Source organism: Pteropus vampyrus, unplaced genomic scaffold (genome assembly GCF_000151845.1).
Source record: "Pteropus vampyrus isolate Shadow unplaced genomic scaffold, Pvam_2.0 Scaffold328, whole genome shotgun sequence".
Classification (NCBI taxonomy): domain Eukaryota; kingdom Metazoa; phylum Chordata; class Mammalia; order Chiroptera; family Pteropodidae; genus Pteropus; species Pteropus vampyrus.
In genome coordinates, this window is record NW_011889109.1 from 416,650 (window position 1) to 438,601 (window position 21,952).

A 21,952-nucleotide genomic window follows, 5' to 3' on the forward strand; every position below is an offset into this window, starting at 1 on the left:
TTACACTCATTAAGGCTTTCATATCCAGTATTATTGAAATCACTGACTCTACTCAATCAGCGACCAGTAAATATTTTGATATTATAGATTTAGCTAATATGTCTGTTCAGTGCTTCTTTCAACATCTCCTCAGCTGAGTTTACTTTCACCTCCAAAAAGACATATTCCCCGGCCACCCTTGAGGCATCTGAATATACTTGTCATCTCAAACTTTGTTTATCAACTGATAAGTGGATAAATAAAATGTGGTATAGCCATATGATAAAACATTATTAAGCCATAAAAAAGAATAAAGTACTGATACATATTACAACATGAACAGAAATTGAAAATGTTATGCTGAGTGAAACAAGCCAGATACAAAAGGCCACATATTGCATACCAATTTTATGAAATATCAAGAATAGACAAATCCATAGAGGCAGAAAGTCGATTAGTGGTTGCCGGGGTCTGAAAGGAAGCTTGATTGGGGAGTGACTGCTAATGTGTATGGGGTTTCTTTTCAGGGAGATGAAAATGTTCTGGAATTTGATAGTGGTTATGGCTGAAGAATTGTGTGAATATACTAAAAACAACTGATTGTACATTTTAAATTAACTGTATAAGTAAATTATATCAATTAAACTTTTATAAAAGTGATGCGGGCCTGTCAAAAGGGTCACTGTAGTCAAACTGAAGTGGCTCCTTTGGGCCAAAATTGGGACAATTTGAGCATCAAAATAAATAGTGCTAGTCATGGATTAAAACCCATTGAATAAAGTAAGATTCCAAAAGTCCATACTGATGTAAATAAATAATTGAATAAATAAATAAATGGATAAGACAGGAAAATATTCATCACTACAGATCTCAAAAAAATGGTGGTAGTACAGTTCTCAAAATAGTATATATTAAAAGGCAAAAATCAGGAATCTCTTGTTTGAAACAGTACAGTGTATAGATTTTCCTGAATCAATCTGGCATTAAGAAGAAAAAGGATAAGCAGGGATGAACAAAAACCCCAAAACGTAATAAGATGTGAAAATGATCATCTCCTGGTGAGGCATTGAAAGAAGTCTTTTCAGTGTTAACAGCCCTATAACAACCACTTCTCTTTAGCTGTGGAGAAGTGAAGGTTAAAACAGTACTCAGTTTCCCCCAATCTCTCCCCCTCTCTTTCTTCTCACACATACATGCTTGTAAGAATTCCTGCTTATCTGAAATACAGACCTCGTTCAAAGAGCTGATCCAGGAAAAACTCATTTCATTCAAAGATGAGTAATCATAAAAAGGAAACAGCATAGTACAACTAGTAAGATGACAAGAAAAGAGAGGAGAAAAGGAACAGGAAAAACAAATGATTAGAAAGAAACCATACATACTAAAAATAATTTAGTGAAGATGAAAATTATGACGACATATCTCTGTGATTTTAAAAAAATAAAGCAATTTTTTTTCTACAAAATGAGTAAAAAGCATAGATACAAGATCTCATAGATAATATGATAGAACAGCAATAAGATATAGAAGGTGAACAAGAGTCCTGGTCAAGATAGCAGAGTAAGTAAATAGTATGTTGGCCTCCTCTCACAACTACATCAAAATTACAACTAATCTACAGAACAACCATCAATGAGAATAGCTTGAAGTATAGATGAACAGAGGTCCTACAACTAAGTACATATAAAGAAGCCACATGAGACCGGTAGGAGAGGCAGGAATGTGAAATGGGCTGGTCCCATAGCCACATGTGGTGGTTGAGAATCAGGAGGGATATCATGGCTACTGACTTTTCCCTGGAGAAGCTTGGGGTTCTGGCCGCACATTGGGATGGGCTCTCAAACCAAGGTTTCTAGTGCTAGGAAAAGAAATCCCCATGATTTCTGGCTGTGAAAACCAGCAAAGATTGTGGCTGAGTGAGATGAAGAACTGTGAGAATCCCAGATGTGCCTTTTAAAGGACCTGCACATGAACTTACTCTCTGACGGACATATTTGCTCTGAGCTCTAGCATGGGGCAGCAGCTGAAAAGGTGCCAGGGACATAGGGGAAGGAACTGAATTGTCTGGCTTCAGGATAAGGGCTGGAGGGGCAGCTTTCTTCCAAACAGAAGTGCTGGCAGAGGGCATTGTATTTTTGTTGAGCCCTCCCCCGTCCCAGCATCCAGTCTTAGGTGAGAGCCATATCTGAGCTCCATCCTGGCTAACACTGGTCACTCTACCCTGGTGATTCCCTGAGACCCCACCTCACCCAACTTGCAGACCCATCGAAGCCTCTTCCAGCGGCTTTTCCATACAAATGGCCTATCTCGGCTCATGTTGGAGACTTTCCTAAAACCTCTCAAAGGTTCACAAACCCCAAGCAAGTAGCATCTGATCTTTGTATGCCCCGTACCTCTTGCTGAGCATACCTAAGCCCTGTCCTAGTGCAGCTGGCCTCTTTTCACGGCTTTTCTTCTCCTAGGCACCTCCAAGCCTATCACAGGTGGTGGCTATCAGCAGATTGCTTTGTGGCTCATGCCAGGTGGCCTAGGAAGGGCGCAGGTGGTGGCTGAACTTGGCCTGCAGTGGGGCCCCTCCAAGTGGCCCCAGGGTAGGCATGCCCGGTGGCTGCTTTGGACCGAGCCAGACACCACCTAGTTGCCTGCACAAATGACACACCCAAAGGGCAGACTGGGCAGGCACAAGAGCCCTGCTAAAGTGAATCCTGCTTTGTAGGGTCAGCCCCTGCACAATAGCTCCTCCACTATAGTCATGGCCAGTCCTCACAATCAATCCCTCCCATTGACATGCAAATAGCAACCAGGCCTCAATTACAACAGGAGGGCACACACAACCCACACAACGTATACAAATCTGGAGAACCAAGTTTAGATGACCAGGGAGACTGCGCCATTGGGCCGCATAGGATACATACTAAGACACACTCTACTAAGACCAGGAGATATCTCAGCTCTACCTAATACATAGAACCAAACACAGGGAGGCAGTGAAAATGGGGAGACAAAGAAACATGTCCCATATGAAAGAACAGAACAAATATCCAGAAAAAGAACTCAACAAGATGGAGACAAGCAATCTACCAGATGCAGACTTCAAAACATTGGTTATAAGGATGCTCAATGATCTCAATGAGAACTTCAATGAAGAGGTAGGAAACATAAAAAAGGGAGATAGAAACTACAAAAAAAAAATCAGAAATAAAGAATTAAACTAAACTAAAAAATAGAGGGAATCTACAATAGATTAGATGAAGCAGACACACAAACTAGCAATTTGGAAGATAAGGTAGCAAAAATATCCATCGGAACATAAAAAAGAAAAAAGAATCCCCCCAAATGACAAAAGTTTAAAGGGCCTCTTGGACAACATCAAGTGTCCAACATTTGCATTATAGGGGTACCAGAATGCAAACAGAGAGAGCAAGAAATTAAAAACCTATTTAAAGAAACAATGATGGAAAACTTCCCTAACCTGGTGAAGGAAATAGACATAAACCCCAGGAAGCTCAGAGAGTCTCAAAAAAGAGGAACCCAAAGAGGCCTACACCAAGACACACCATAATTAAAATGCCAAATGTTAATGACAAAGAGAATCTTAAAAGCAGCAAGAGAAATACAATTAGTTACCTACAAGGGAGCTCCCATAAGACTGTCAGTTAATTTCTCAACAGAAACTTTGCAGGTCAAAGGGATTGGCAAAAAATATTCAAAGTGATGAAAAGCAAAGACCTACTTCAAGATTACTCCACCCAGCAAAGCTACCATTTAGAATCTAATGACAGATAGAGTTTCCCAGACAAGAAAAAGCTAAAAGTTCGTCAACACCAAGCCAGTATTACAGGAAATGGTGTAGAGACTTCTTTAAGAATAAGAAAAAAAAAAGAAAAAAGATAAAAAATATGAATAATAAAATGGCAATAATTACATATCTATTAACAATTAGTTTTAATGTAAATGTATTAAATGCTCCAATCAAAAGACATAGGGCAGCTGAATGGATAAGAAATTAATATCCTTATATATGCTGCCTACAAGAGACTCACTTCAGATCAAAAGACACACAAAGACTGAAAGTAATGGAACAGAAAAAGACATTTCATGAAAATTGAAACAAACAAAAAAGCTGGGGTAGCAATACTAATACCAGACAAAATAGACTTTAAAACAAAGGCTATAACAAGAGACAAATATGGACATTTCACATACAATGGCCAAGATATAGATGCAACCTAAATACCCAATGATAGACAATGGGATAAAGAAGAGTTGGTACACATATACAATGTAATATTATTCAGTCATAAAAAAGAATGAAATCTGATCATCTGCCATAACATGTATGTACTCAGAGGGTGCTGAGTAGAGTAAGTCAGAGAAAGACAAATGTCATATGATTTCACTTTTACGAAGAATCTAGAGAACTGGATAAACAAACAACAGAAACAAGCGCGTAGATACAGAGCATTTTGATGGTTGCCAAATTAGGGTATATGGGGAAGGGTCAAGGGAGAAGGGATTAAACAGTCCAAATTCATAGTTACAAAATGGTCATGAGGATGTATAGAGCATAGCATACGGAATATAGTCAGTAGTATTGCAATAAATAATACATATGGTGTCAGATGGGTACTAGATTTATTGGGGTGATCACTTCGTAAGTTATATAAATGCCCAATCACTGTGTTGTACACCTGAAACTAATATAATATTATATGTCAACTATAATTGATAAATATATATATATGCATATATATATAAAAAAATTTTTTAAAGGTGGACAGAGCTTAGAGTCAAATAGAAAGGAAAAATAGAAATGAGGACCATTTTCAAAACAGAGAAAAAGGAACTTCACAGTATCAGAAGCACAGTAAGGGGCATGGATGTCGTGTTCAAGAAATTAAACAAAATGAAATGGAAATGTGAACATATTTAATGGATTAGACAAAATTATAGCTATGAAAAATATACAAAGGAGACCCAACATAGGCATATGTGAAGTACCAAAGGAGAAACTCAAACTAATGGAAATGAAAAACAGTATTTCAAGATTCAAACCACAGAAACATTCTAGGTATAAAAGTAGACTTTTACATATGAATTAAAATGGCACACAGTACCCAGAAAATATGGAAAAGGAATAAGACTGATCATCAAATTTCTGCTCAACTGAATTAGAATATAAGGATGGTACTAATTCTCTTTTCCATTTTTTTTTTTTTAACGCCTCTTTTAACTTGTCATTTCAACTATTGCTCTATTTCTTTCTGGCTCTTTCCAGCAAAATTTTACTTGCTTACAATCTCTTCATATTATGTCTTAAACCTACTCTAATCAGGTATTGTCCTCATCAAGCTTCTAAAACCACTTTCGAGGTCACAAATGACCTCAATGTTTCTAAATTCAACAAATGATTCTCAACCCTTATCTTACTTGATCTATCAATGTCATTTGACGTAGTCAGTCACTCTCTTCCTTGGGTTGCATTTCCCACTTGGGTTTTAGGGTCGCATACTCACCTAATCTTTTTCTTACCTCTCTGGTTACTCTTTCTCAGCCTCTTTTGCTAGTCTCCCTTATCTAGGTGAATTTTAAATGTCAGAGTGACTCACTATACTGCCCATGAGCATCTTCTTTCTTTTTAAACTCAGTTGTTGGTTTATTTAGCCAATGCTTAAACTCCCATATTTAAAATTCTAGTTTAGATCTCTCACATGAATTTTAGAATTGATAGAGCCAACCCTTTAAATGGATCCATAAGTTAAAATGTTGAAATCTACATTTCTGTTATTAACTCCAAAATTCCAACAGTCCTATCCACGTCAGTAAATGACAATTTCATTTTTTCCAGTTGCTCAAGTCAAAGTCTTGACTCCTCCTTTTCTCTCTCAACTTATATCTGGTCCATGAGAAAATCATGACAGCTTTACCGTCTAATTAAAATATATCCAGAATTTGACCACATTTCACCATATCAATTACCACCACTGTGGTCTAGAACACCATTATTTTTGCATGGATCACTGCAATAGCCTTCTAACTAGTGTCCATGCTTCTTCCTTTGCCCCATGTCAGCATAGTCTTAGCAAAGCAGCCAGTGTGACCGTGCTACAACGTAAGTCCCATCAGCTAATTCCTTTGTTCAAAATCCGCCAATGACTTCCGATCTCATTTAGAGTTAAGTCTAAATTCCTTATAATGACCTGCAAAGTCTTACATGATCTGGCCTGCCCTATTATCTTTCTGAACTCACTTTTATTACTCTCCCTTTTTTTGTTGCTACTTGTAATAAAAACAAAAACAATAAAAAGATGAAAATAAAAATAAAAACAAACCTCAAGAATAAACTTATAAGAAATGTGCAAGATTAATATAAAAATATTTAAAAGATGCTGAGAGGCAGAAAAGACTTGAATAAATGCAAAGGCATACCATGTTCATAAGTTTACTAACATTCTGAAAGGTATGGGGATGCAAACACTTTCATATTTTGCCAGTGACAATATAAATTGTTACAGCTTTAATCAATTCAACAATGTTTATAAACATTGCAAATAAATATTACATTTAGTCCAAAAATTTTCTTTTTGGAAATTTATCCTAAAGGTATATTTGCATGAGTTGAAATAATGTATGAATAGGGTCTTCACTGTATTGTTTGTAATAGCAAAAAGTTGGGGACAATTTAAATTTTCATTAATAGGGAATAAATAAGGTAAATTACGGTACACCCATTCAATAAGATAATACGCATCAATTAAAAAGAATGGCATCAACTCTATAGAAATAGAATATTCATTAACATGACAGTAAATAAAGAAATCAGAGTAGAACGGTATGTTATCATATGCTGCCATTAAGAAAAGAATACAGGTATATATTTGAATAAATATTTGGAAGGAAACTCAAGAAACAGGTAACATTTGTTGTGAAATGGACTGTCTGTTTACTATGTTCTCACAGGAGCAGCTGTGAGTTAGCTATATTTCTTAGAATCCTCTCTTTCACATGACTCTTTGTTAGAGTGGCAGAGAGACACACAAGATTTGGAAGATAAAAGAGAGGGGAGAAATTGAGAATTCTGGTATCTTGATGGAATCCTAGCTGATAAGTTACCTCTGAGTGGTGAATTGGGTGACTGTGGGATATGAAAACTATATATCCTTTTTATAACTTTTAACCGAAAATTTCCTAAATTTGGCCAGTAGGAGCCCCCTCAAGTTGGCTCCCGTCTCTTTGCAATGTCTCCATCATTCATTGAGCATCTCTTTAGTTTCTTGACAGAGCAAAATATTAAAGGCTCATTTTATACTTTCTCAGTACCAACCTTGGAATTATCCATTTTGCCAAGAAACCGTGGTTGCTTTTAGTGGAGAATAAGACCTAGGTGACAGGTATAGTCATTGCTTTTAGGCTATCTCTGCTGAGAGAGCTAGAATATGTATATGTATGCCCATATAAACACATATTCATCTGTCTGCCTAAAAAATATATTAGTTCATATCCAATTTCAATCCAACACCACAGGGTTTATTCTAACTTTCCTTCTTTCTATATCTGTAACTCTCTTTCTGACAATGAGCTTTGTTCCCATTTTTGAGAGTATTTTCATAGTATTTCATACTCATTTGTTCATTCTTACAATGAATATTAAGTAGTTCCAGAATTGCTAATGCATACCACTGTGATAGGCAAACCTACTCATTAGAGTTCATTGTTTCTGAAAACAAATGATATAAAATGCATTTGATATAACTGCTCAGCTGCTAAACCATCTGAATTTCTTGCCAAGTGGAGAAATAAATACCTTTATTATAAAAGTTTCAGTTGGGCTTTATATAACTTCCAGCTAATAGCATCTTAACTGAAATTCCCAAATTCTTACTCTAGTTACCAACCTTTCCACTGAGCTCCACACACATATATCCAAATGCCTACTTGATATTACCTCTTTGATATCTAATAAGCATCTCAAACTTAATATGATCTCCATATCCCCATTCTATATAGTTGCTACATACTATTTTCTATCTTGGTAAATGACACTACCATTCATCCAAATATTCAAGAATAAAAATTAGGCATTATATTTAACATCTCTCCTTCATATTCACATCCAAGCATCAGTCGCTCCTGTTAGTTTTACCCTAATTTGACGTTTCTTATTGCCTCTAACATTTACTACTCTAACTCAAACCACCATCATATCTTAACAAGACCAGTGCTCTCCAAAATAGATTGTATACAAGCAAACCCGCCACAGACATTTAGAGACCTGAGTCAACAGTACAAGTGGAGGCCCCTAGCCAGCCCTCTTCTTTTCCCACCTCCATCCTTTTCCCACACTATAAGGGGTCTTGAAGCTTGCATATCTAAGCTCTGTCTAGTCTTGCCAAAAGTTTCCACTTAGCTGCCTTGTGCTCACAGGCTGCACATTCACTTTTTGGAGGACAGATCATGAGAAGAAGCTTTGAACACAGAAGAGGTACAGGCTCTGGAAGCAGACATGAAGCCATCTGAGTGGGGAATTCTAGGGATTCAAATACCCAGAGCGTGGTCTAAAGGGGGTTATGAGCTCTGGACAGCTTGTCTTTTTGCATATGGACTTCTCACCAGGAAGAAAAGGGTTTGGCCAAAAGAGGGCCAAATCATGGCCCTTTGTATGTTTAATAATTATTAAAATATTAAATACATTTATTATTTTGATCAACTAGGTACTAATAATAGTAATTGAATCACAGAAAAAATTGAATCAGAAAAAAATTAAAATTTCATTTTTGTTGCAGAGAAGTAAAACAAAGTAAATTAATAAAAAATATAAGGATGAGCAATTGTTACATTAAAATGAAAATCAGTGAAAATGGAATAGAAATGATTTCGAGAAAATGAAAATGGAATAGAAATGCTTTCAAGAAAAAGGTTAAGTGCAAAATTACTAAATGTTCAAAAGAGAGCTTGCTTGTGTATGATTAATGAATGACAGTACTGAAAACATGCTAGAAATATCTTTGCATTATTTAAAGTTGAAATATGAAGAAAATACTGTAGGTGTCAACTTAAAAATGTAAAAGGGGGTATGTTAGTTTTCAAAGTTGTTTCATGGGGGACGTAGCCAAATATCTGAAAGATCACTGCTCTGATTAAGGAAGATGAAGCTTAGTAAATGATGTATCAAGGTGCACCATCACAGATATATATGTTAAAGAGAATAAAGTTGACTCCTGTCGCATACCAGTTATCTGAACTTTTGTAAGTTGTTACACCTCTGAGTCCCAATTCCCACAACTGTAAAATTGGTTAAGTATATTTATTTGTAGTATCGTGAGGAACAAATAACATTTACAAAAGAAAATACACAGTTCTTGAATCTTGGAAGTTACCCATTAAGTCTAAATTCTCTTTCCCAGAAATTAGGCACAGGTTTTGTATTTATCTGTATTTGAAATTCGCAAACTGGTGTGGAGAGTTTCTGCACAATCATTAATATTAGAGTATGGATTCTTTCCAAATGACTCAATAAGCAGTGCCAAGTAGCCCTGGTCAAATTGTGCTTTTATCCTTCTCTAAGCAGAGTTATAGAAAAACATTCTAGTGCACAGAATATGGGTGGTGAATTAAAATAACTAAGAAATCATTCTTGGTTTCTTCACTCTCATCTTTACTTCATTCTCAATTCAGACAAAAACTGCTGCCTTCAAATATTAAATAACTTATGAAACCAAGCTCATAGATACAGAGAATAGACTGATGGTTGCCAGGGGTGAGGTGAGGGTGTGGAAAAAATGAAGGGGGTCAAAAGGTACAAACTTCAAGTTATAAAAGAAATAAGTCCTGGGGATATAAGGTACAGCATGCTGACTATAGTTAATAATACTGTATTACACATTTAAATTTTGTTAAAGTGTTCTCATCATAAGAAAAAAATTTTTTATAACTGTATGATGATAGATGTTAACTAGACTTATTGTGGTGGTCATTTTGCAATATATTCAAATATTTAATCATTATGTTGTATACCTAAAATTAATATAATGTTATATGTCAACTCTACTTCAATTAAAAAAAATAACTAATGTACATAATAGTTTATTAAATACCATGACTCACACCATGAAGTCATGGGGGCAATAAGTAGTTCACCATGAAATATTTACATTAGATAGTAACAAAGTTGGGAAAACATATATCATATAAATTACAACAGAATAGGTAACAATATGAATTCATCCAAGTAACTCCATATTAAACTAGATTAGTACTCCATATTAAGTTATTTCAGAATTTGTATTGCTTTGTTATTAAGATACCATTACTAGATATGCACCATTTTTTGTCATTTTTTATAAGAACATGGTAACATTGTGAAGAAAAGTTTTGGGGAAGAAAAAAAGAACTTGGAAAAGTATAAGAATTTACTTTCCAGCAAATTTAAGAAGGCTGTGTGCTAGAGAGAAAAAAAAATGGCATAGATGATAGAGACTCTGTCCATCCCTCTGGCGACCAAATCAAAGTTGTGACAGAAACAAAGAGCAAACAGCAAGGAAAATCACCTAGGATCTAGATAAACAAGCCATACAACTAGGGAGAAACCTAAGAAATCACCCTGCAACAGCAAAAGGTAGGACAGAGCGAGGACATGGGGCTACCCTGTCTCCAGCGGCTGAGTGGGACAGAGGCCATCGCACTGGCAGTGGCAGACACCTCTTAAAGGGGCTGTGTCCGCGAGCGGACTTTCGCAGTGACAGACCTGCTCGCTCTGAGCACCAGTGGCTGGGCAGTGGGCGCCAGGACTTACAGGGGGACACTGAGTTGTCAGAGTGAGGGCTGAGGCGAGACTTGCTCAGTACAGTAGTGCTGGCGGTATCCATTGTTCCCTGTTGAGCACTCCCCCCTCCTAGTGCGAAGACTGAGTGCCACCATCGCAGAGACATCATCAAACTGGATAACACAGGTTGCTTTGCCCAGAGGATTTACTGAAACTCTACCTCCCCCAACTTGTGGACCCACCTAAGACACATCTAGGTGTGTCCTTGCTTAGTCAGGTGCTCCTTGCTGAGCAGTGCCTAGACTCACACTGGTGGCAGCTGGCCTCGGTTTCTGGCGCGGCCTTTTGAGGCAACTGTAGGCACAGCATCTGTGGATTGCTTGCTGAATCTTAACAGGCTGGGGCTAAACTTGGCTTGTAGCTGAACCCCTCTCAGGACTGTGCCACTGGACACCTACTTCAGAAAGCCACACAAATGAGACCGGGAGACTTAAGAGTACTGCTTAGTACGTAGAAACAGACACAGAAAGGCAGCCAAAATGGGAGGACAAAGAAGCAGAAACCATATGAAAGAAAACAGAGACCCAGAAATACTGGAGTCAAGCAATCTAACAGATGCAGACTTCAAAACACTGGTTATAAAGATACTCAATGAACTTAGGGGAAGTGTAAATGAATTCAGTGAGAACTTTGACAAAGAGATAAAAAACACAAAAATGGAAATGGAAATTATAAAAGGGAACCAGTCAGAAATGAAGAACACATTATCTGAGATGAGAAGTATATTAAATGGAACAAACAGAATGAATAAAGAAGAGAATCAAATGACCTATATAAAGAATGGGAAAGCCAAGGACACTCCATCGGAATGGCAAGAAAAAAGAAGCCAAGACTGTAAAAACAATTTAAAGAGCCTATGGGACACTATTAAATGTAAAAATATCCATGTCATATGCTACTGGAAAGAAAACAAGATGTCGAAGAGCTATTTGAAGAAATAATGATGGAAAACTTTCCTAACCTGGTAAAGGAAATAGACATAAAACTCCAAGAAGCTCAGAGAGTCCTCAAAACCAAGAACCCAAAGAGGCCTAAACCAAGACCCATCATAATTAAAATGTCCAAGGTTAAATACAAAGAGAGAATCTTAAAAGCAGCAAGAGAAAAGCAGTTACTTACCTACAAGGGAGCACCCATAGACTGGCAGCTGATTTCTCAAAAGAAACTATGCAGGACAGAGGGGCCTGCACAAAATATTCAACATGATGAAGACCCAGAATATACAACCAAGAATATTTTATCCAGCAAAGCTGTCATTTACCTTAGATATATATAATTTTTTTTTTTTAATGCCTACAGCACCTGGTATTCCTAGGTGGTCTCCCATCCTGAGCAAAGCTATCATTGAGAGTTGAAGGACAGATAAAGAGCTTCCCAGACAAAAATAAGCTAAGGGAATTTATCATCACCAAGCCAGTATTACAGAAAATGTTGGAGGGACTTCTTTAAGAAGAAAAAACATGTATCAAAAACAGGAATAAAGAATGGTAATAACTACATTCCCATCAAAAAGTACCTCAAATGGAAAAGAATTATGTGCTCCAACCAAAAGACAGAGTGAGTGGCTGAATGGATAAGAAAACAAGACCCCTACTTTTGCTGCCCACAAGAGACTCACTTCAGATTAAAAGACACACAGACTAAAAGGAGGGAATGAAAAAAGGTATTGCTTTGATGGATCTAGAAGGTATTACGCTGAATGAAATGGGTCAAATAAAGACCAATATTGCATGATTTTACGTACATGTGGAATCTAAAGAACAAAATCAACAACAACAACAAAAGCAGAAATAAACTCATAGATACAGAGAATATTTTTAGGGATACTACGTGGGAGGGTGAATGGGAAGACAAAAACAGGCAAAGGGATTAAGAGGTACAAATGGATAGTGGCAGAATAGACATGGAGATGTAGAGTGTAGCCTGGGAAAGATGGTTAATAATGTAATAAATATGTTAGGGAGAAGAAGGGTACTAGATTTAGTGGGGTGATCACTTTGTAAGTTATGTGGATCTCTGATCACTATGCTATACAACTGAAACTGGTATATTATTGCATGCTGACTATAACTGAAAAAAAAATCTCATTGAATTGTACAACGTAAATACAAAAAAAAAGTAAATGGAAAATATCCTATAAACCTATTAAAAAACAAAAAGGATTGTGTGGTGATCGTTTCCCTGTCATTGTTTCAGCTCCAAGTATGCTTTTATTCTGTGATGCTTGGTGTGGCACTCTGACAAAGGTATTCTGCAGTCTCCCTTGCTAGCTGGCATACTGTTTTAGTTTGCCAAAGGAGGAATTAAAGGGAAATTGGAAGGCAGGAAGGGAGAAAAAACTTGCTTCTATTTTCCAGTTTTTCAGCATCTCTCTAGCAACAGAGGGCTACAGCTGGCCTGCAGACTCTGTTTTACCAGCACTAGACCACCTAGCCCCATTAATAGCCAGCCCGAGATTCTTCAGAGATCTTAGATTCTAGTAAACCCACCTCCTACCCTTTTTCTCCAAGCTCCAGGGCATTTAGCTGCTTCCTGAAGTATCCTCCTTTTTGTTTCATTCCTTCAATATTATGTAATTAACTTCCTGTAATTAGTCTCCTGTTTGAAATTCCCAGTGTAGTTCTGCTTTCTTGGCTCTGATGGACAGTCCTACCTCTTTTCTTTTTTGCAGTATAACTACTTACTTAGTGGGCATACTTTGAAGACCAATGCCCTACTCTACTGGACATGACTGAGTCAAACCAGTGTTGAATTTGGTGGTCTGAGATAAGAAAAATAAATAAAGGACAAAAAGTCTTCCTATGATCAATTATTGACATATGAAGAGATAGTCGTACATATATAAAGTTTCTCTGAAGGTAAACCTTGCCAGTCAAGAATGGAATATCTTAAATATTTAGCATTTTAGTATGAAATGTCTAAGATGATCTCTAACCTGCATGATAATCAAGTCCAGGGAAGAGCTGTTTAATATGTTTGTCATTACCAAAGCATAATTATCATCCAAATAATATTTAACTGGTAAATTTTCCCATAAAGCAACCCAACTATAAAATGTTTGTAGAGCCTTAAAAAAACAATTGCTTGCTTTCTTCTGAAAGTAACAATGCCCAATTTCACAGAGTAAAAAGAAAATCAGTTCAGCCCTAGTAGCCAGACTCTCTTTGTCCATGACTCTGGCTTCAGCCAGAGGGCTCTTTGTGGGGAGGGGATTGGAGAGATTACTCTCCAAGGATGGGTTCTTGTTTCAAGAACTTCCCCCTTGCTTCCACATATCCCTGTTTACCAAGATCTTGACTTGGGTGCACTTTCCAGATCTTCCAGAGATTGGGATGGGGAAGAATGCTGCGTTGTTCAGAACTGTCACTGGCAAAGACTCTTCTTGACCAAACTTTAGCTGGGCTCCTCTGAACACTCTTCCCAACCTGCCTTTAACCTTTTAGCTTCAGCGTTTGCCTTTGCATCACCCTGTTTTAGCAAGAATTCTGTCAAGTCGGTTTAGCCGGAGTTCTGAATATGTGATCACAATATCTAATTAAATTTCTTATCCACTCAGGTGGTTTATGATCATCCTGGCCTCCCCTCAGCAAGAATCTTGTTGGTCAGTCTAGCAAGAATTCCCCCCTGATGTCTCTTCTTAATAATTTTCCATCTACTGACATGCCCCGCCCCCCACACACACCTGCTCCTTGCCTATAAATTCCCATTTGTTTTTGTTGCATTTGGAATTGGGCCCAGTTCTATATGAAGTCTCTCTTCCCTAACTGAAATAGTTCCTGAATAAAATCTTTTTATTTATTTTAATCACTTCATCTACTGTTCAGCTCTGGTTTTCTCTAACATCACTTAGGGACTCACATCTGTCCTCCTGACTGTGGGCAGTTTTCTTAAATCTGGGCCCTAATTGAAGTTGTAAAGCGAAAAGGTGTAAGGAGCAGCAAGGGAAAATCCAGAGCTACTGGCTACATTATAAATGGTCTTGGTGCAAATGAACATCTTACTACAAATGGAATCCAATTGCCCTTCTGTGCCTACATCACATCAGGTGCAAGTACAGAAAGGATATAAAAAAGAAGATAACAGTGACCTGGCCCATGGCTGGAGTTGGGGATGGGTGAGGATGAGGTGAGTGAGGGAGAACACTTAGTCTGGACGCAGTCACTCATACACACACACACACACACACACACACACACACACAGACACACAAAGACTTCTCCCACGGTCTCAACCCTAAAGGCAAGACTAGAAACAAAGTTTCACTGCATGTCACAGGTAAACTCTTGAGACCTCTGGGATAACAACAGTTACAGAAACGGTCACGCCCTAAGTCAGCCGCAGTCCCGCTCACACACCCACAACCACTTGCACATTCTCTGCGCGACAGATCCACAATCTGTCACACAACGACCTCCAATCACAGGACGTGATTTAAAATACAGAAACTCACTGCACTGACAGAACCCGTCGTCCCTGGTGCGCAAGCCCAAAGTGTGCAGCGACAGTCACACACAAACCGCCACACCTAAGCATACGGTTACGAATGCGCACCGCTTCACCATTTCCTCACAGTCGCTCAAGGTCATTTGAGTGACTAGGATCGCCCAGGGTCGCACGTAGCTCTCCCGGTACCTGCTCCTAAGGCCGCGGCTGCTTGTAATGCTAACACGAAAGCGAGCCTTGCGGGCCCTCTGGGAAAGCCGCGGCGCAAGGCCTTCTGGGGCTGGTGGTTCGCGGAGTCGAAAGGAAAAGCTGAGTAGCTCGTCCAGGACCTTGCAGCTGGATGTTCCCCCAACAGAGCTCGGGATGCCGCGCGCCTCAGTCCCCGCCCCTGTCCGCCCCGCTGGGGTTTCTGGGAGGCGACGTCACAGGTCAGGTCGCTGGGCGGGTCTTCGGAGCCCGCGGCACCCGGGGGTGAGTTAGGCCTGGCTGGGCGCTAGAGCCAGCGGTCAGGGATCGGCTTAGGGTAGAATGGTCAGGCAGGCGTCGTTGGGGAGACTGTGTTACCACGTATAAGAGGCTACGGATGTGACAGCGTGTGATTCTTGTGTGTCACCGTGTGTGTGTGTGTGTGTGTGTAGTTGTGCACGATTGTGACTCCCTGTCCCTGGTATAAAACTGTGTGTTTGTGTGTCACTGTCTGCAGGTATGTTATTATTGTATGGGTTTGTGAGAGACTGCGAGTGTGACATTGTTTGTGTGTCGCTTCGTGAATCTGTGTGTTTGTGATTATGTTAGACCACTTACTTGCCTCTTGTGGATGTAACTGTGTGACAGCAGGTGTGATTGTGTACCCATGCCCTTCTATCTCTGCAGGTATAATTTTGTATGAGTAATTGTGACGGGATGTGTGACCTTGTGTGGTGTATAAGTGTGTGAGATTTTATGCGACTGTCTCTCTGTTGGAGTAATTGTATATCATCATCTCTACTTTTAATACGACTGTGTGTGTGACATGGATGTGATTGTGCAACCATGTATTTGAGTGTGACTAGGTAAGAATTTTGTGTACGTGTGACCTAGTGTGTGATTGTGAGGCACAGGAAGATTAAAATTACTTGCCCAAGTTCACACAGTTAAGTGACAGAACTAGGATTTGAACCCAGGCAGTTTGGCTCCAGAGCCCTTGTTTTTAATTACTAAAGTGAAAATTGGGGGGCCTGGGTTTTGAGAGTGTTGGAGGGGATTGTCCATGGTCTTGGACTAGGTACCTTTGGGATATGGTAACAATCTGGGTCTCTTCCTTCAGTCCCCAAGTGAGTCACAGGACCCGGTCTGAAGACTTGGTAATGAGACCATCCTCAAATTGGCTTCCTATGGAGGAGGAAAGCCCGACCCGAAAGCCCAGTCTTCCTCTCCTTAGGCTGCAGAATTGGAGATTTTAGCATTTTCTTTGTCAAACTCTTCCATATTTGGTGTCGAGAGAGGCCAATCCATGGCTCTTTTTCTGATGTACCAAGTGAGCTAAATTTTTCGTTCTGATTTTCTCAGTTAATAAAAATGTTTTCATTTTCTTTCCAAATATGTGTAGAATCTAAGAAGGAACAAGGGTGACACTTCTTTATGCCAGGAGTTGGCTCATGCAATTTTGACAGAAATAAAGGTTCTGAGAGATGGATTAACTTGCCCAAGGTCATGTAAACAAGTGAGTGAAGGAGTGGAGAGTCAGCCTTTGCTTGGGGGCTGTGTAAAGCTCAATCAAGTCTAACACTACCTTCTATCAGAGACTGATGGCTCATTTCAAACTTGGAAAATATTACCCAAGAGATACACAGCTATTTGCAAACAAATTTAAAAGACATTTTTTTTTATGCAGATGCTACTTAGGGCTCCCAGATGCTGATAAGACTTCTATTCTCCTCTCCGTGCAAAAGCATTTATGGACAATTTCAAGCTACATTGCCCTAAGGAAATAACTTTATTAAAGCCTAAATTGGCTAGTGCAGAGTAGAACAGATTGGGAGTCATGTCTCCTAAATTCCAGGTCAAAACAACTATCCTTGTTTTCAGAATGAAGAAATGTTGGCTCTGAGAGGACAAGAAACATATGTGAGGCAGTAGAGTTTGTTACTGGTTTAGTGTTAAAATTTTACAATATTTGCCTCAGGCTGCATTTCTGAAGAAGAATAATGGTAACATTTGCCTTCTCTGAAGATGCTTCTCTAAGAAATATATGGCATTGATTCTTCATGTTATGTTGAATATTTTTCATTAAGACTGTGGTCTGTTGAAAGAGGACCAGTTTTTGAGTCACATTGCAGTTCGACTCTTAGGACTTTGAGTTAGTTGTTTAAGCTTTTTGAACTTCAGTTTCATTTGTTGGTAACATGGGGATAGTAGCACGTGCCTTTGTGGTTTTGAGGCACAGTAAGATGTATTCATTTATCAAATAGTTTTTGAGCACCTATCGTGATTCTGGCATTCTAGCACCAGTGAACCCCAAAATCCTAGCTCTCTTAGATTGAGAAGACAACTATTGATTGGGAAGATAACAGTAAACAGAAAAAAATAAGTAACATACTCAATGGTGATAAAAGCTAAGAAGAAAAGTAAATCTGGATAAGGAAAAAGAAACTGGATAAGGAAGGGAGGTTTTCTTTAGATAGAATTTTCAAGGAAGCTCCTCTTATGTGGTGGCAACTGAGCACAGATAAGGATGAAGAGTGGGAGTGAGCCATGTCCAGGCAGAAGGAAAAGCAAAGACAATAGCCTTGAAGAAGGAGTGTATGCAGTGTTTGAGGAACTGTAAGGAAACCTTTGTGCCTAAAGTGGGGTGAACAGGAGTGAGAAGGGTAGGAAATGAGGTATGTGGGGCAGCCAGGGCCAGATTATAAACTGTCTTGTTGGCCATAGGATGGACTTTAGCTTATGTTGAGTTCAGGCTATGTGTCCTTAATATCATTCAAGACTTAAAGGGTTAAGATCAGCTTTGGCCTTTTTCTCAGATCTTGGAAAGGAGTAGGCCTGAGGCTAGGGGGACCATAAAAGGGCAATAGTTCTATCTGTGTAAGTCTCAGATCAGCAACATAGGGCTGGTGTGCTATTTTTTTCTTCCTTAACTCTGCCTTCACAGGACTTTATTTTCTAAGAGAGAAAATTGAAGAAGGAAGGAGGAATGGCTGTTGGACTTTGTAAGTCCATGTCCCAGGTAAGTTGATGTTTTCGCTTTGTTTCCAGAAATTCCACTTCAATATTCAGGACTTTAGACTACGGAGAGAGTCACAAATAGCCCAGTAAGCACTCTTTCTACTTTTCTATTGCCACCATTTGTTCATATAATCCTTAAAAAAAAAAAAAACATTTAGTATCTCTTTTACCCAGTATTGTGCTCAAATTTATGATGAAATAGAACTCTTCTCTTTAGATGGATCATGATTTTTTTGTGTTGGAGACGAATACAAGTGAAACAAAGGATAGAGTGTGATTATTAAGTGCCTTATTAAATATGTCAAGGAGGCCTCTCTGAGGAAGTGACATTTAAGCAAAGAAATACCTCTGTGAAAGTAGGAAGTTTTGTGGAGATCTAGGGAAGAACTTTAAAAGTAGAAGCAATAGGAAGTATGAAGTTACTATGGTGGAAGCATGTTTGATGTGTTATGGGACTAACACTGAGCCAGTATCCTTGGAGGCAAATGAGCACTGTGAAGTCAGAGGAGTAGGTAGGGAACAAATTATGTAAGCCCTTGAAAGTCATGATCAGAACTTTGAGTTTTGTTCTAAGGGAGGAGGAGAACCATTGGAATGTTTGTGATATGTTTGATTTATGTTTTAAAAGGAAAAGAGAAGTAAGGGTAGAAGCAGGGGAGTCATCCAGGAGACTACAGCAGTAATCCAGGTGGGAGGTGATAGCTGCCTGGACCTTGGTGGTGGCATTGGAACTGATGAGATTCAGGATATATATAGGAGATAGAAAATAAGAGACTTGATTAGGGATTGGTTGTGAAATATGAGAGGAAGAAAGACATGATGAATGACTACAGAGATTTTTGATCTGGGCAACTGTGTAAATGGTCATGCCATTTACTGACATGGAAAGACTAGGTGGGATGAGATAGAAATCAAGAATTGAGTTCCAGTTATAATAAGTTTGAGAGATTTGTTGGATATCTAAGTGGAATATTGATTATATATCTAGAGTTCAGGACTGGAGATGTGAATTTGAGAGTCAATAGTGTATTTAAAGCCAGAGGACAAAATGAGATTATCTTGAAGGTAGGGTTGCGGTGAATGTAGATAGGAAAGAAGTTAAAGGATCAACTTTAGGGCATTCTTCATTTAGAGACTGACAAGAGAAAGAACCAGCAAAAGAGACTGAAAAGACTGATATGGAAGGAAAACCAGAAGAGTATGAGTCCTGGAAGTCAAGAGTAGAAAATCTTTCAAGGAGGTGATAATCTACTGAGTTAAATCCTTTTGAGAGAGATTGAAGACGATGAAAACCAAGAACTGGACACTGGATTTGGTAACATGGAAGCTATTGATACCCTTGAGAAGAGCTACTTTATAGAGTGGTTGGGATGAAAGCATCATTGCAGTAGATTCAAGAGAGAATAGAAGGCAAAAAAAGTGAGATTAGAGTCAGTCGAGACCTGTGCTGTCCAATAATGTACCCAGTAGCCACATATGACTATGAATTGAGATGCGCTATGTGTATAAAATACATACCAAATTTTGAAGATTCAATACCAAAAAGAATGTAAAGTATTAATAATTTTATATCGATTGCAAGATGAAATGACATTTTAGATATATTGGATTAAATAAAAATTTTACTAAATTTATGTGCATTTTTTTAATGAAAAAGTTCACATATATGTGGCTCACATTGTATTTCTGTTAGACATCACTGATCTAAACAACTCTTTGAAAGAGTTTTGTTATTAAGAGGAGTAGAAAAATGGGACAATAGCTAGAATGAAGTCATGAAGGGAATTTATTTATACGATAGACGATATTGCATCAGCTTATATACTGATAGGAATATTCCAATAAAGTGAGAAAATACTGGTGATAGATATCTCCCTGATGTTTACAAGGGAGAGGGTAATAGTGTTCTTGTATGGACAATGGAAGGATTGGTCTTAGATAGGAAGCCAAGAGTTTTATCTGTAGTAACAGAGAGAAGTCAGAAAAATGAGCACGGAATCAGGTCAATAAATACATATGGTGGGCTAGAGGATGAAGAATTTCAAAGCAAGAACAGAGAGGTGTTGGTGGTGATTTGAGAGATAGAAGGTATGAAATAGTCGGGGAGTGAGAGAGTGAATTTACTAAGGAAGTGGAGTAGAGTTGCTTAGCGGTGCTTTTGGTGGGATCTCTGGTCATATCCTAGAAGTACATTGGATCAACATGTTTATCAGTCTGGGTTCTGGCAAGAAACCTTTCAAAAGGGAACTATTTACAAGTATATAGAGACACTACAAAGGATAGTGCTATAGCTTGGGGCTCATAACAACAGAGCTCCTTTACTGAGTGTAGGCTTGAACCCAGGGATAGAGATATTTGAGCAGAGAGGGCCCCTGACAGCCACTGTGACCTTTGACTGAAGGACAGAGACCACAGTGGGCATTGCTGCGAGGAGGGAGCCAGGAGAATAAATCTTGTACCTCACTTTCCTCCCTCCCATGTCTTGCATGTTGGATTAACCCAACTGAAAATGGAATGGGAAAAGGGAGTCTCCCATGACACAGAGAAGTGTAGAGGGGCACACAGAATTTATACAATACTATGTAGTTGTGTTTTTTCTTTCTATAGCCACATTCATCTATTTTTACTTTGTAGAATAACTATATTTGATATTTTATTATTTTTTATACAAAATGAGACCATTCTCTGCAAAATGGAACTCTGTCATTTTTAAGCATTGAGTACTCTTCATATGGATGTATTATCGGAGACTTCACCATTTATTCACTAAGTGGCAAATATTTCCTGAGTGTTTATAATGTGACAGGTTTTGTAATAGACACTGGATATACATGAGCTTATAAAACATATGTCCTTCCCCTAATATAGCTTATAGTATAGCTCAAACTCTTACTTGGACATGTACATTTTTTCCAGATTTTTTTATATAATGTTCCAGTGAAAATTCAATCTAAATTTCTTCACATACATTTCATTATTTCTTCAAGAGACACTCCTGGAAGTTTCTCCTTACATATAAAGTCTGAATTTTAGACCTATTGTTAAAGCCTAATTCAAGACCTTCCTTCACTACTCTGAGCCATCTGATATTCCTGTTTGGGTAATATAAAGGAATTCTCCCTATAAGAATGTCTTGATGCTTAATAGATGTAACATAAAATTTAGCCTTTGTTCATGTACTCTCATGTCATAAAACTCGGTTCATGCTATAAGCTAATTTTTTTCCTGTGTATATGCCCTTTCTCTTTCATTTCAAAAAATGCATAATTTTCAATGAGTAAGTCTGTTGCTGATAGTTTTCTTTTTCTCTCAAAATATTTGACAAACCTGGGCATGTACTTGTTCCCCAATAATTATTTTCCTTGGACCACTTAGAGATTGGAACTCTGATAGAATTTCTTCCTTTCTTCCTTCTTTCTTCCTTCCTTTCCTTTCCTTTCCTTTCCTTTCCTTTCCTTTCCTTTCCTTTCCTTTCCTTTCCTTTCCTTTCCTTTCCTTTCCTTT

At 38.4% G+C, this 21,952-nt stretch overlaps 1 protein-coding gene across 1 annotated transcript in view; it reads left to right on the top strand.

The window, feature by feature from the left end:
• LOC105304087 (zinc finger protein 26) overlaps window positions 1–21,952 on the top strand; it is an 86,112-nt gene that overhangs the window by 42,705 nt on the left and 21,455 nt on the right. Inside the window, 2 exon segments of the mRNA XM_011378016.2 lie at window positions 2,442–2,570; window positions 18,391–18,449. Of these exon segments, the coding sequence (XP_011376318.2) occupies window positions 2,442–2,570; window positions 18,391–18,449 (188 nt within the window).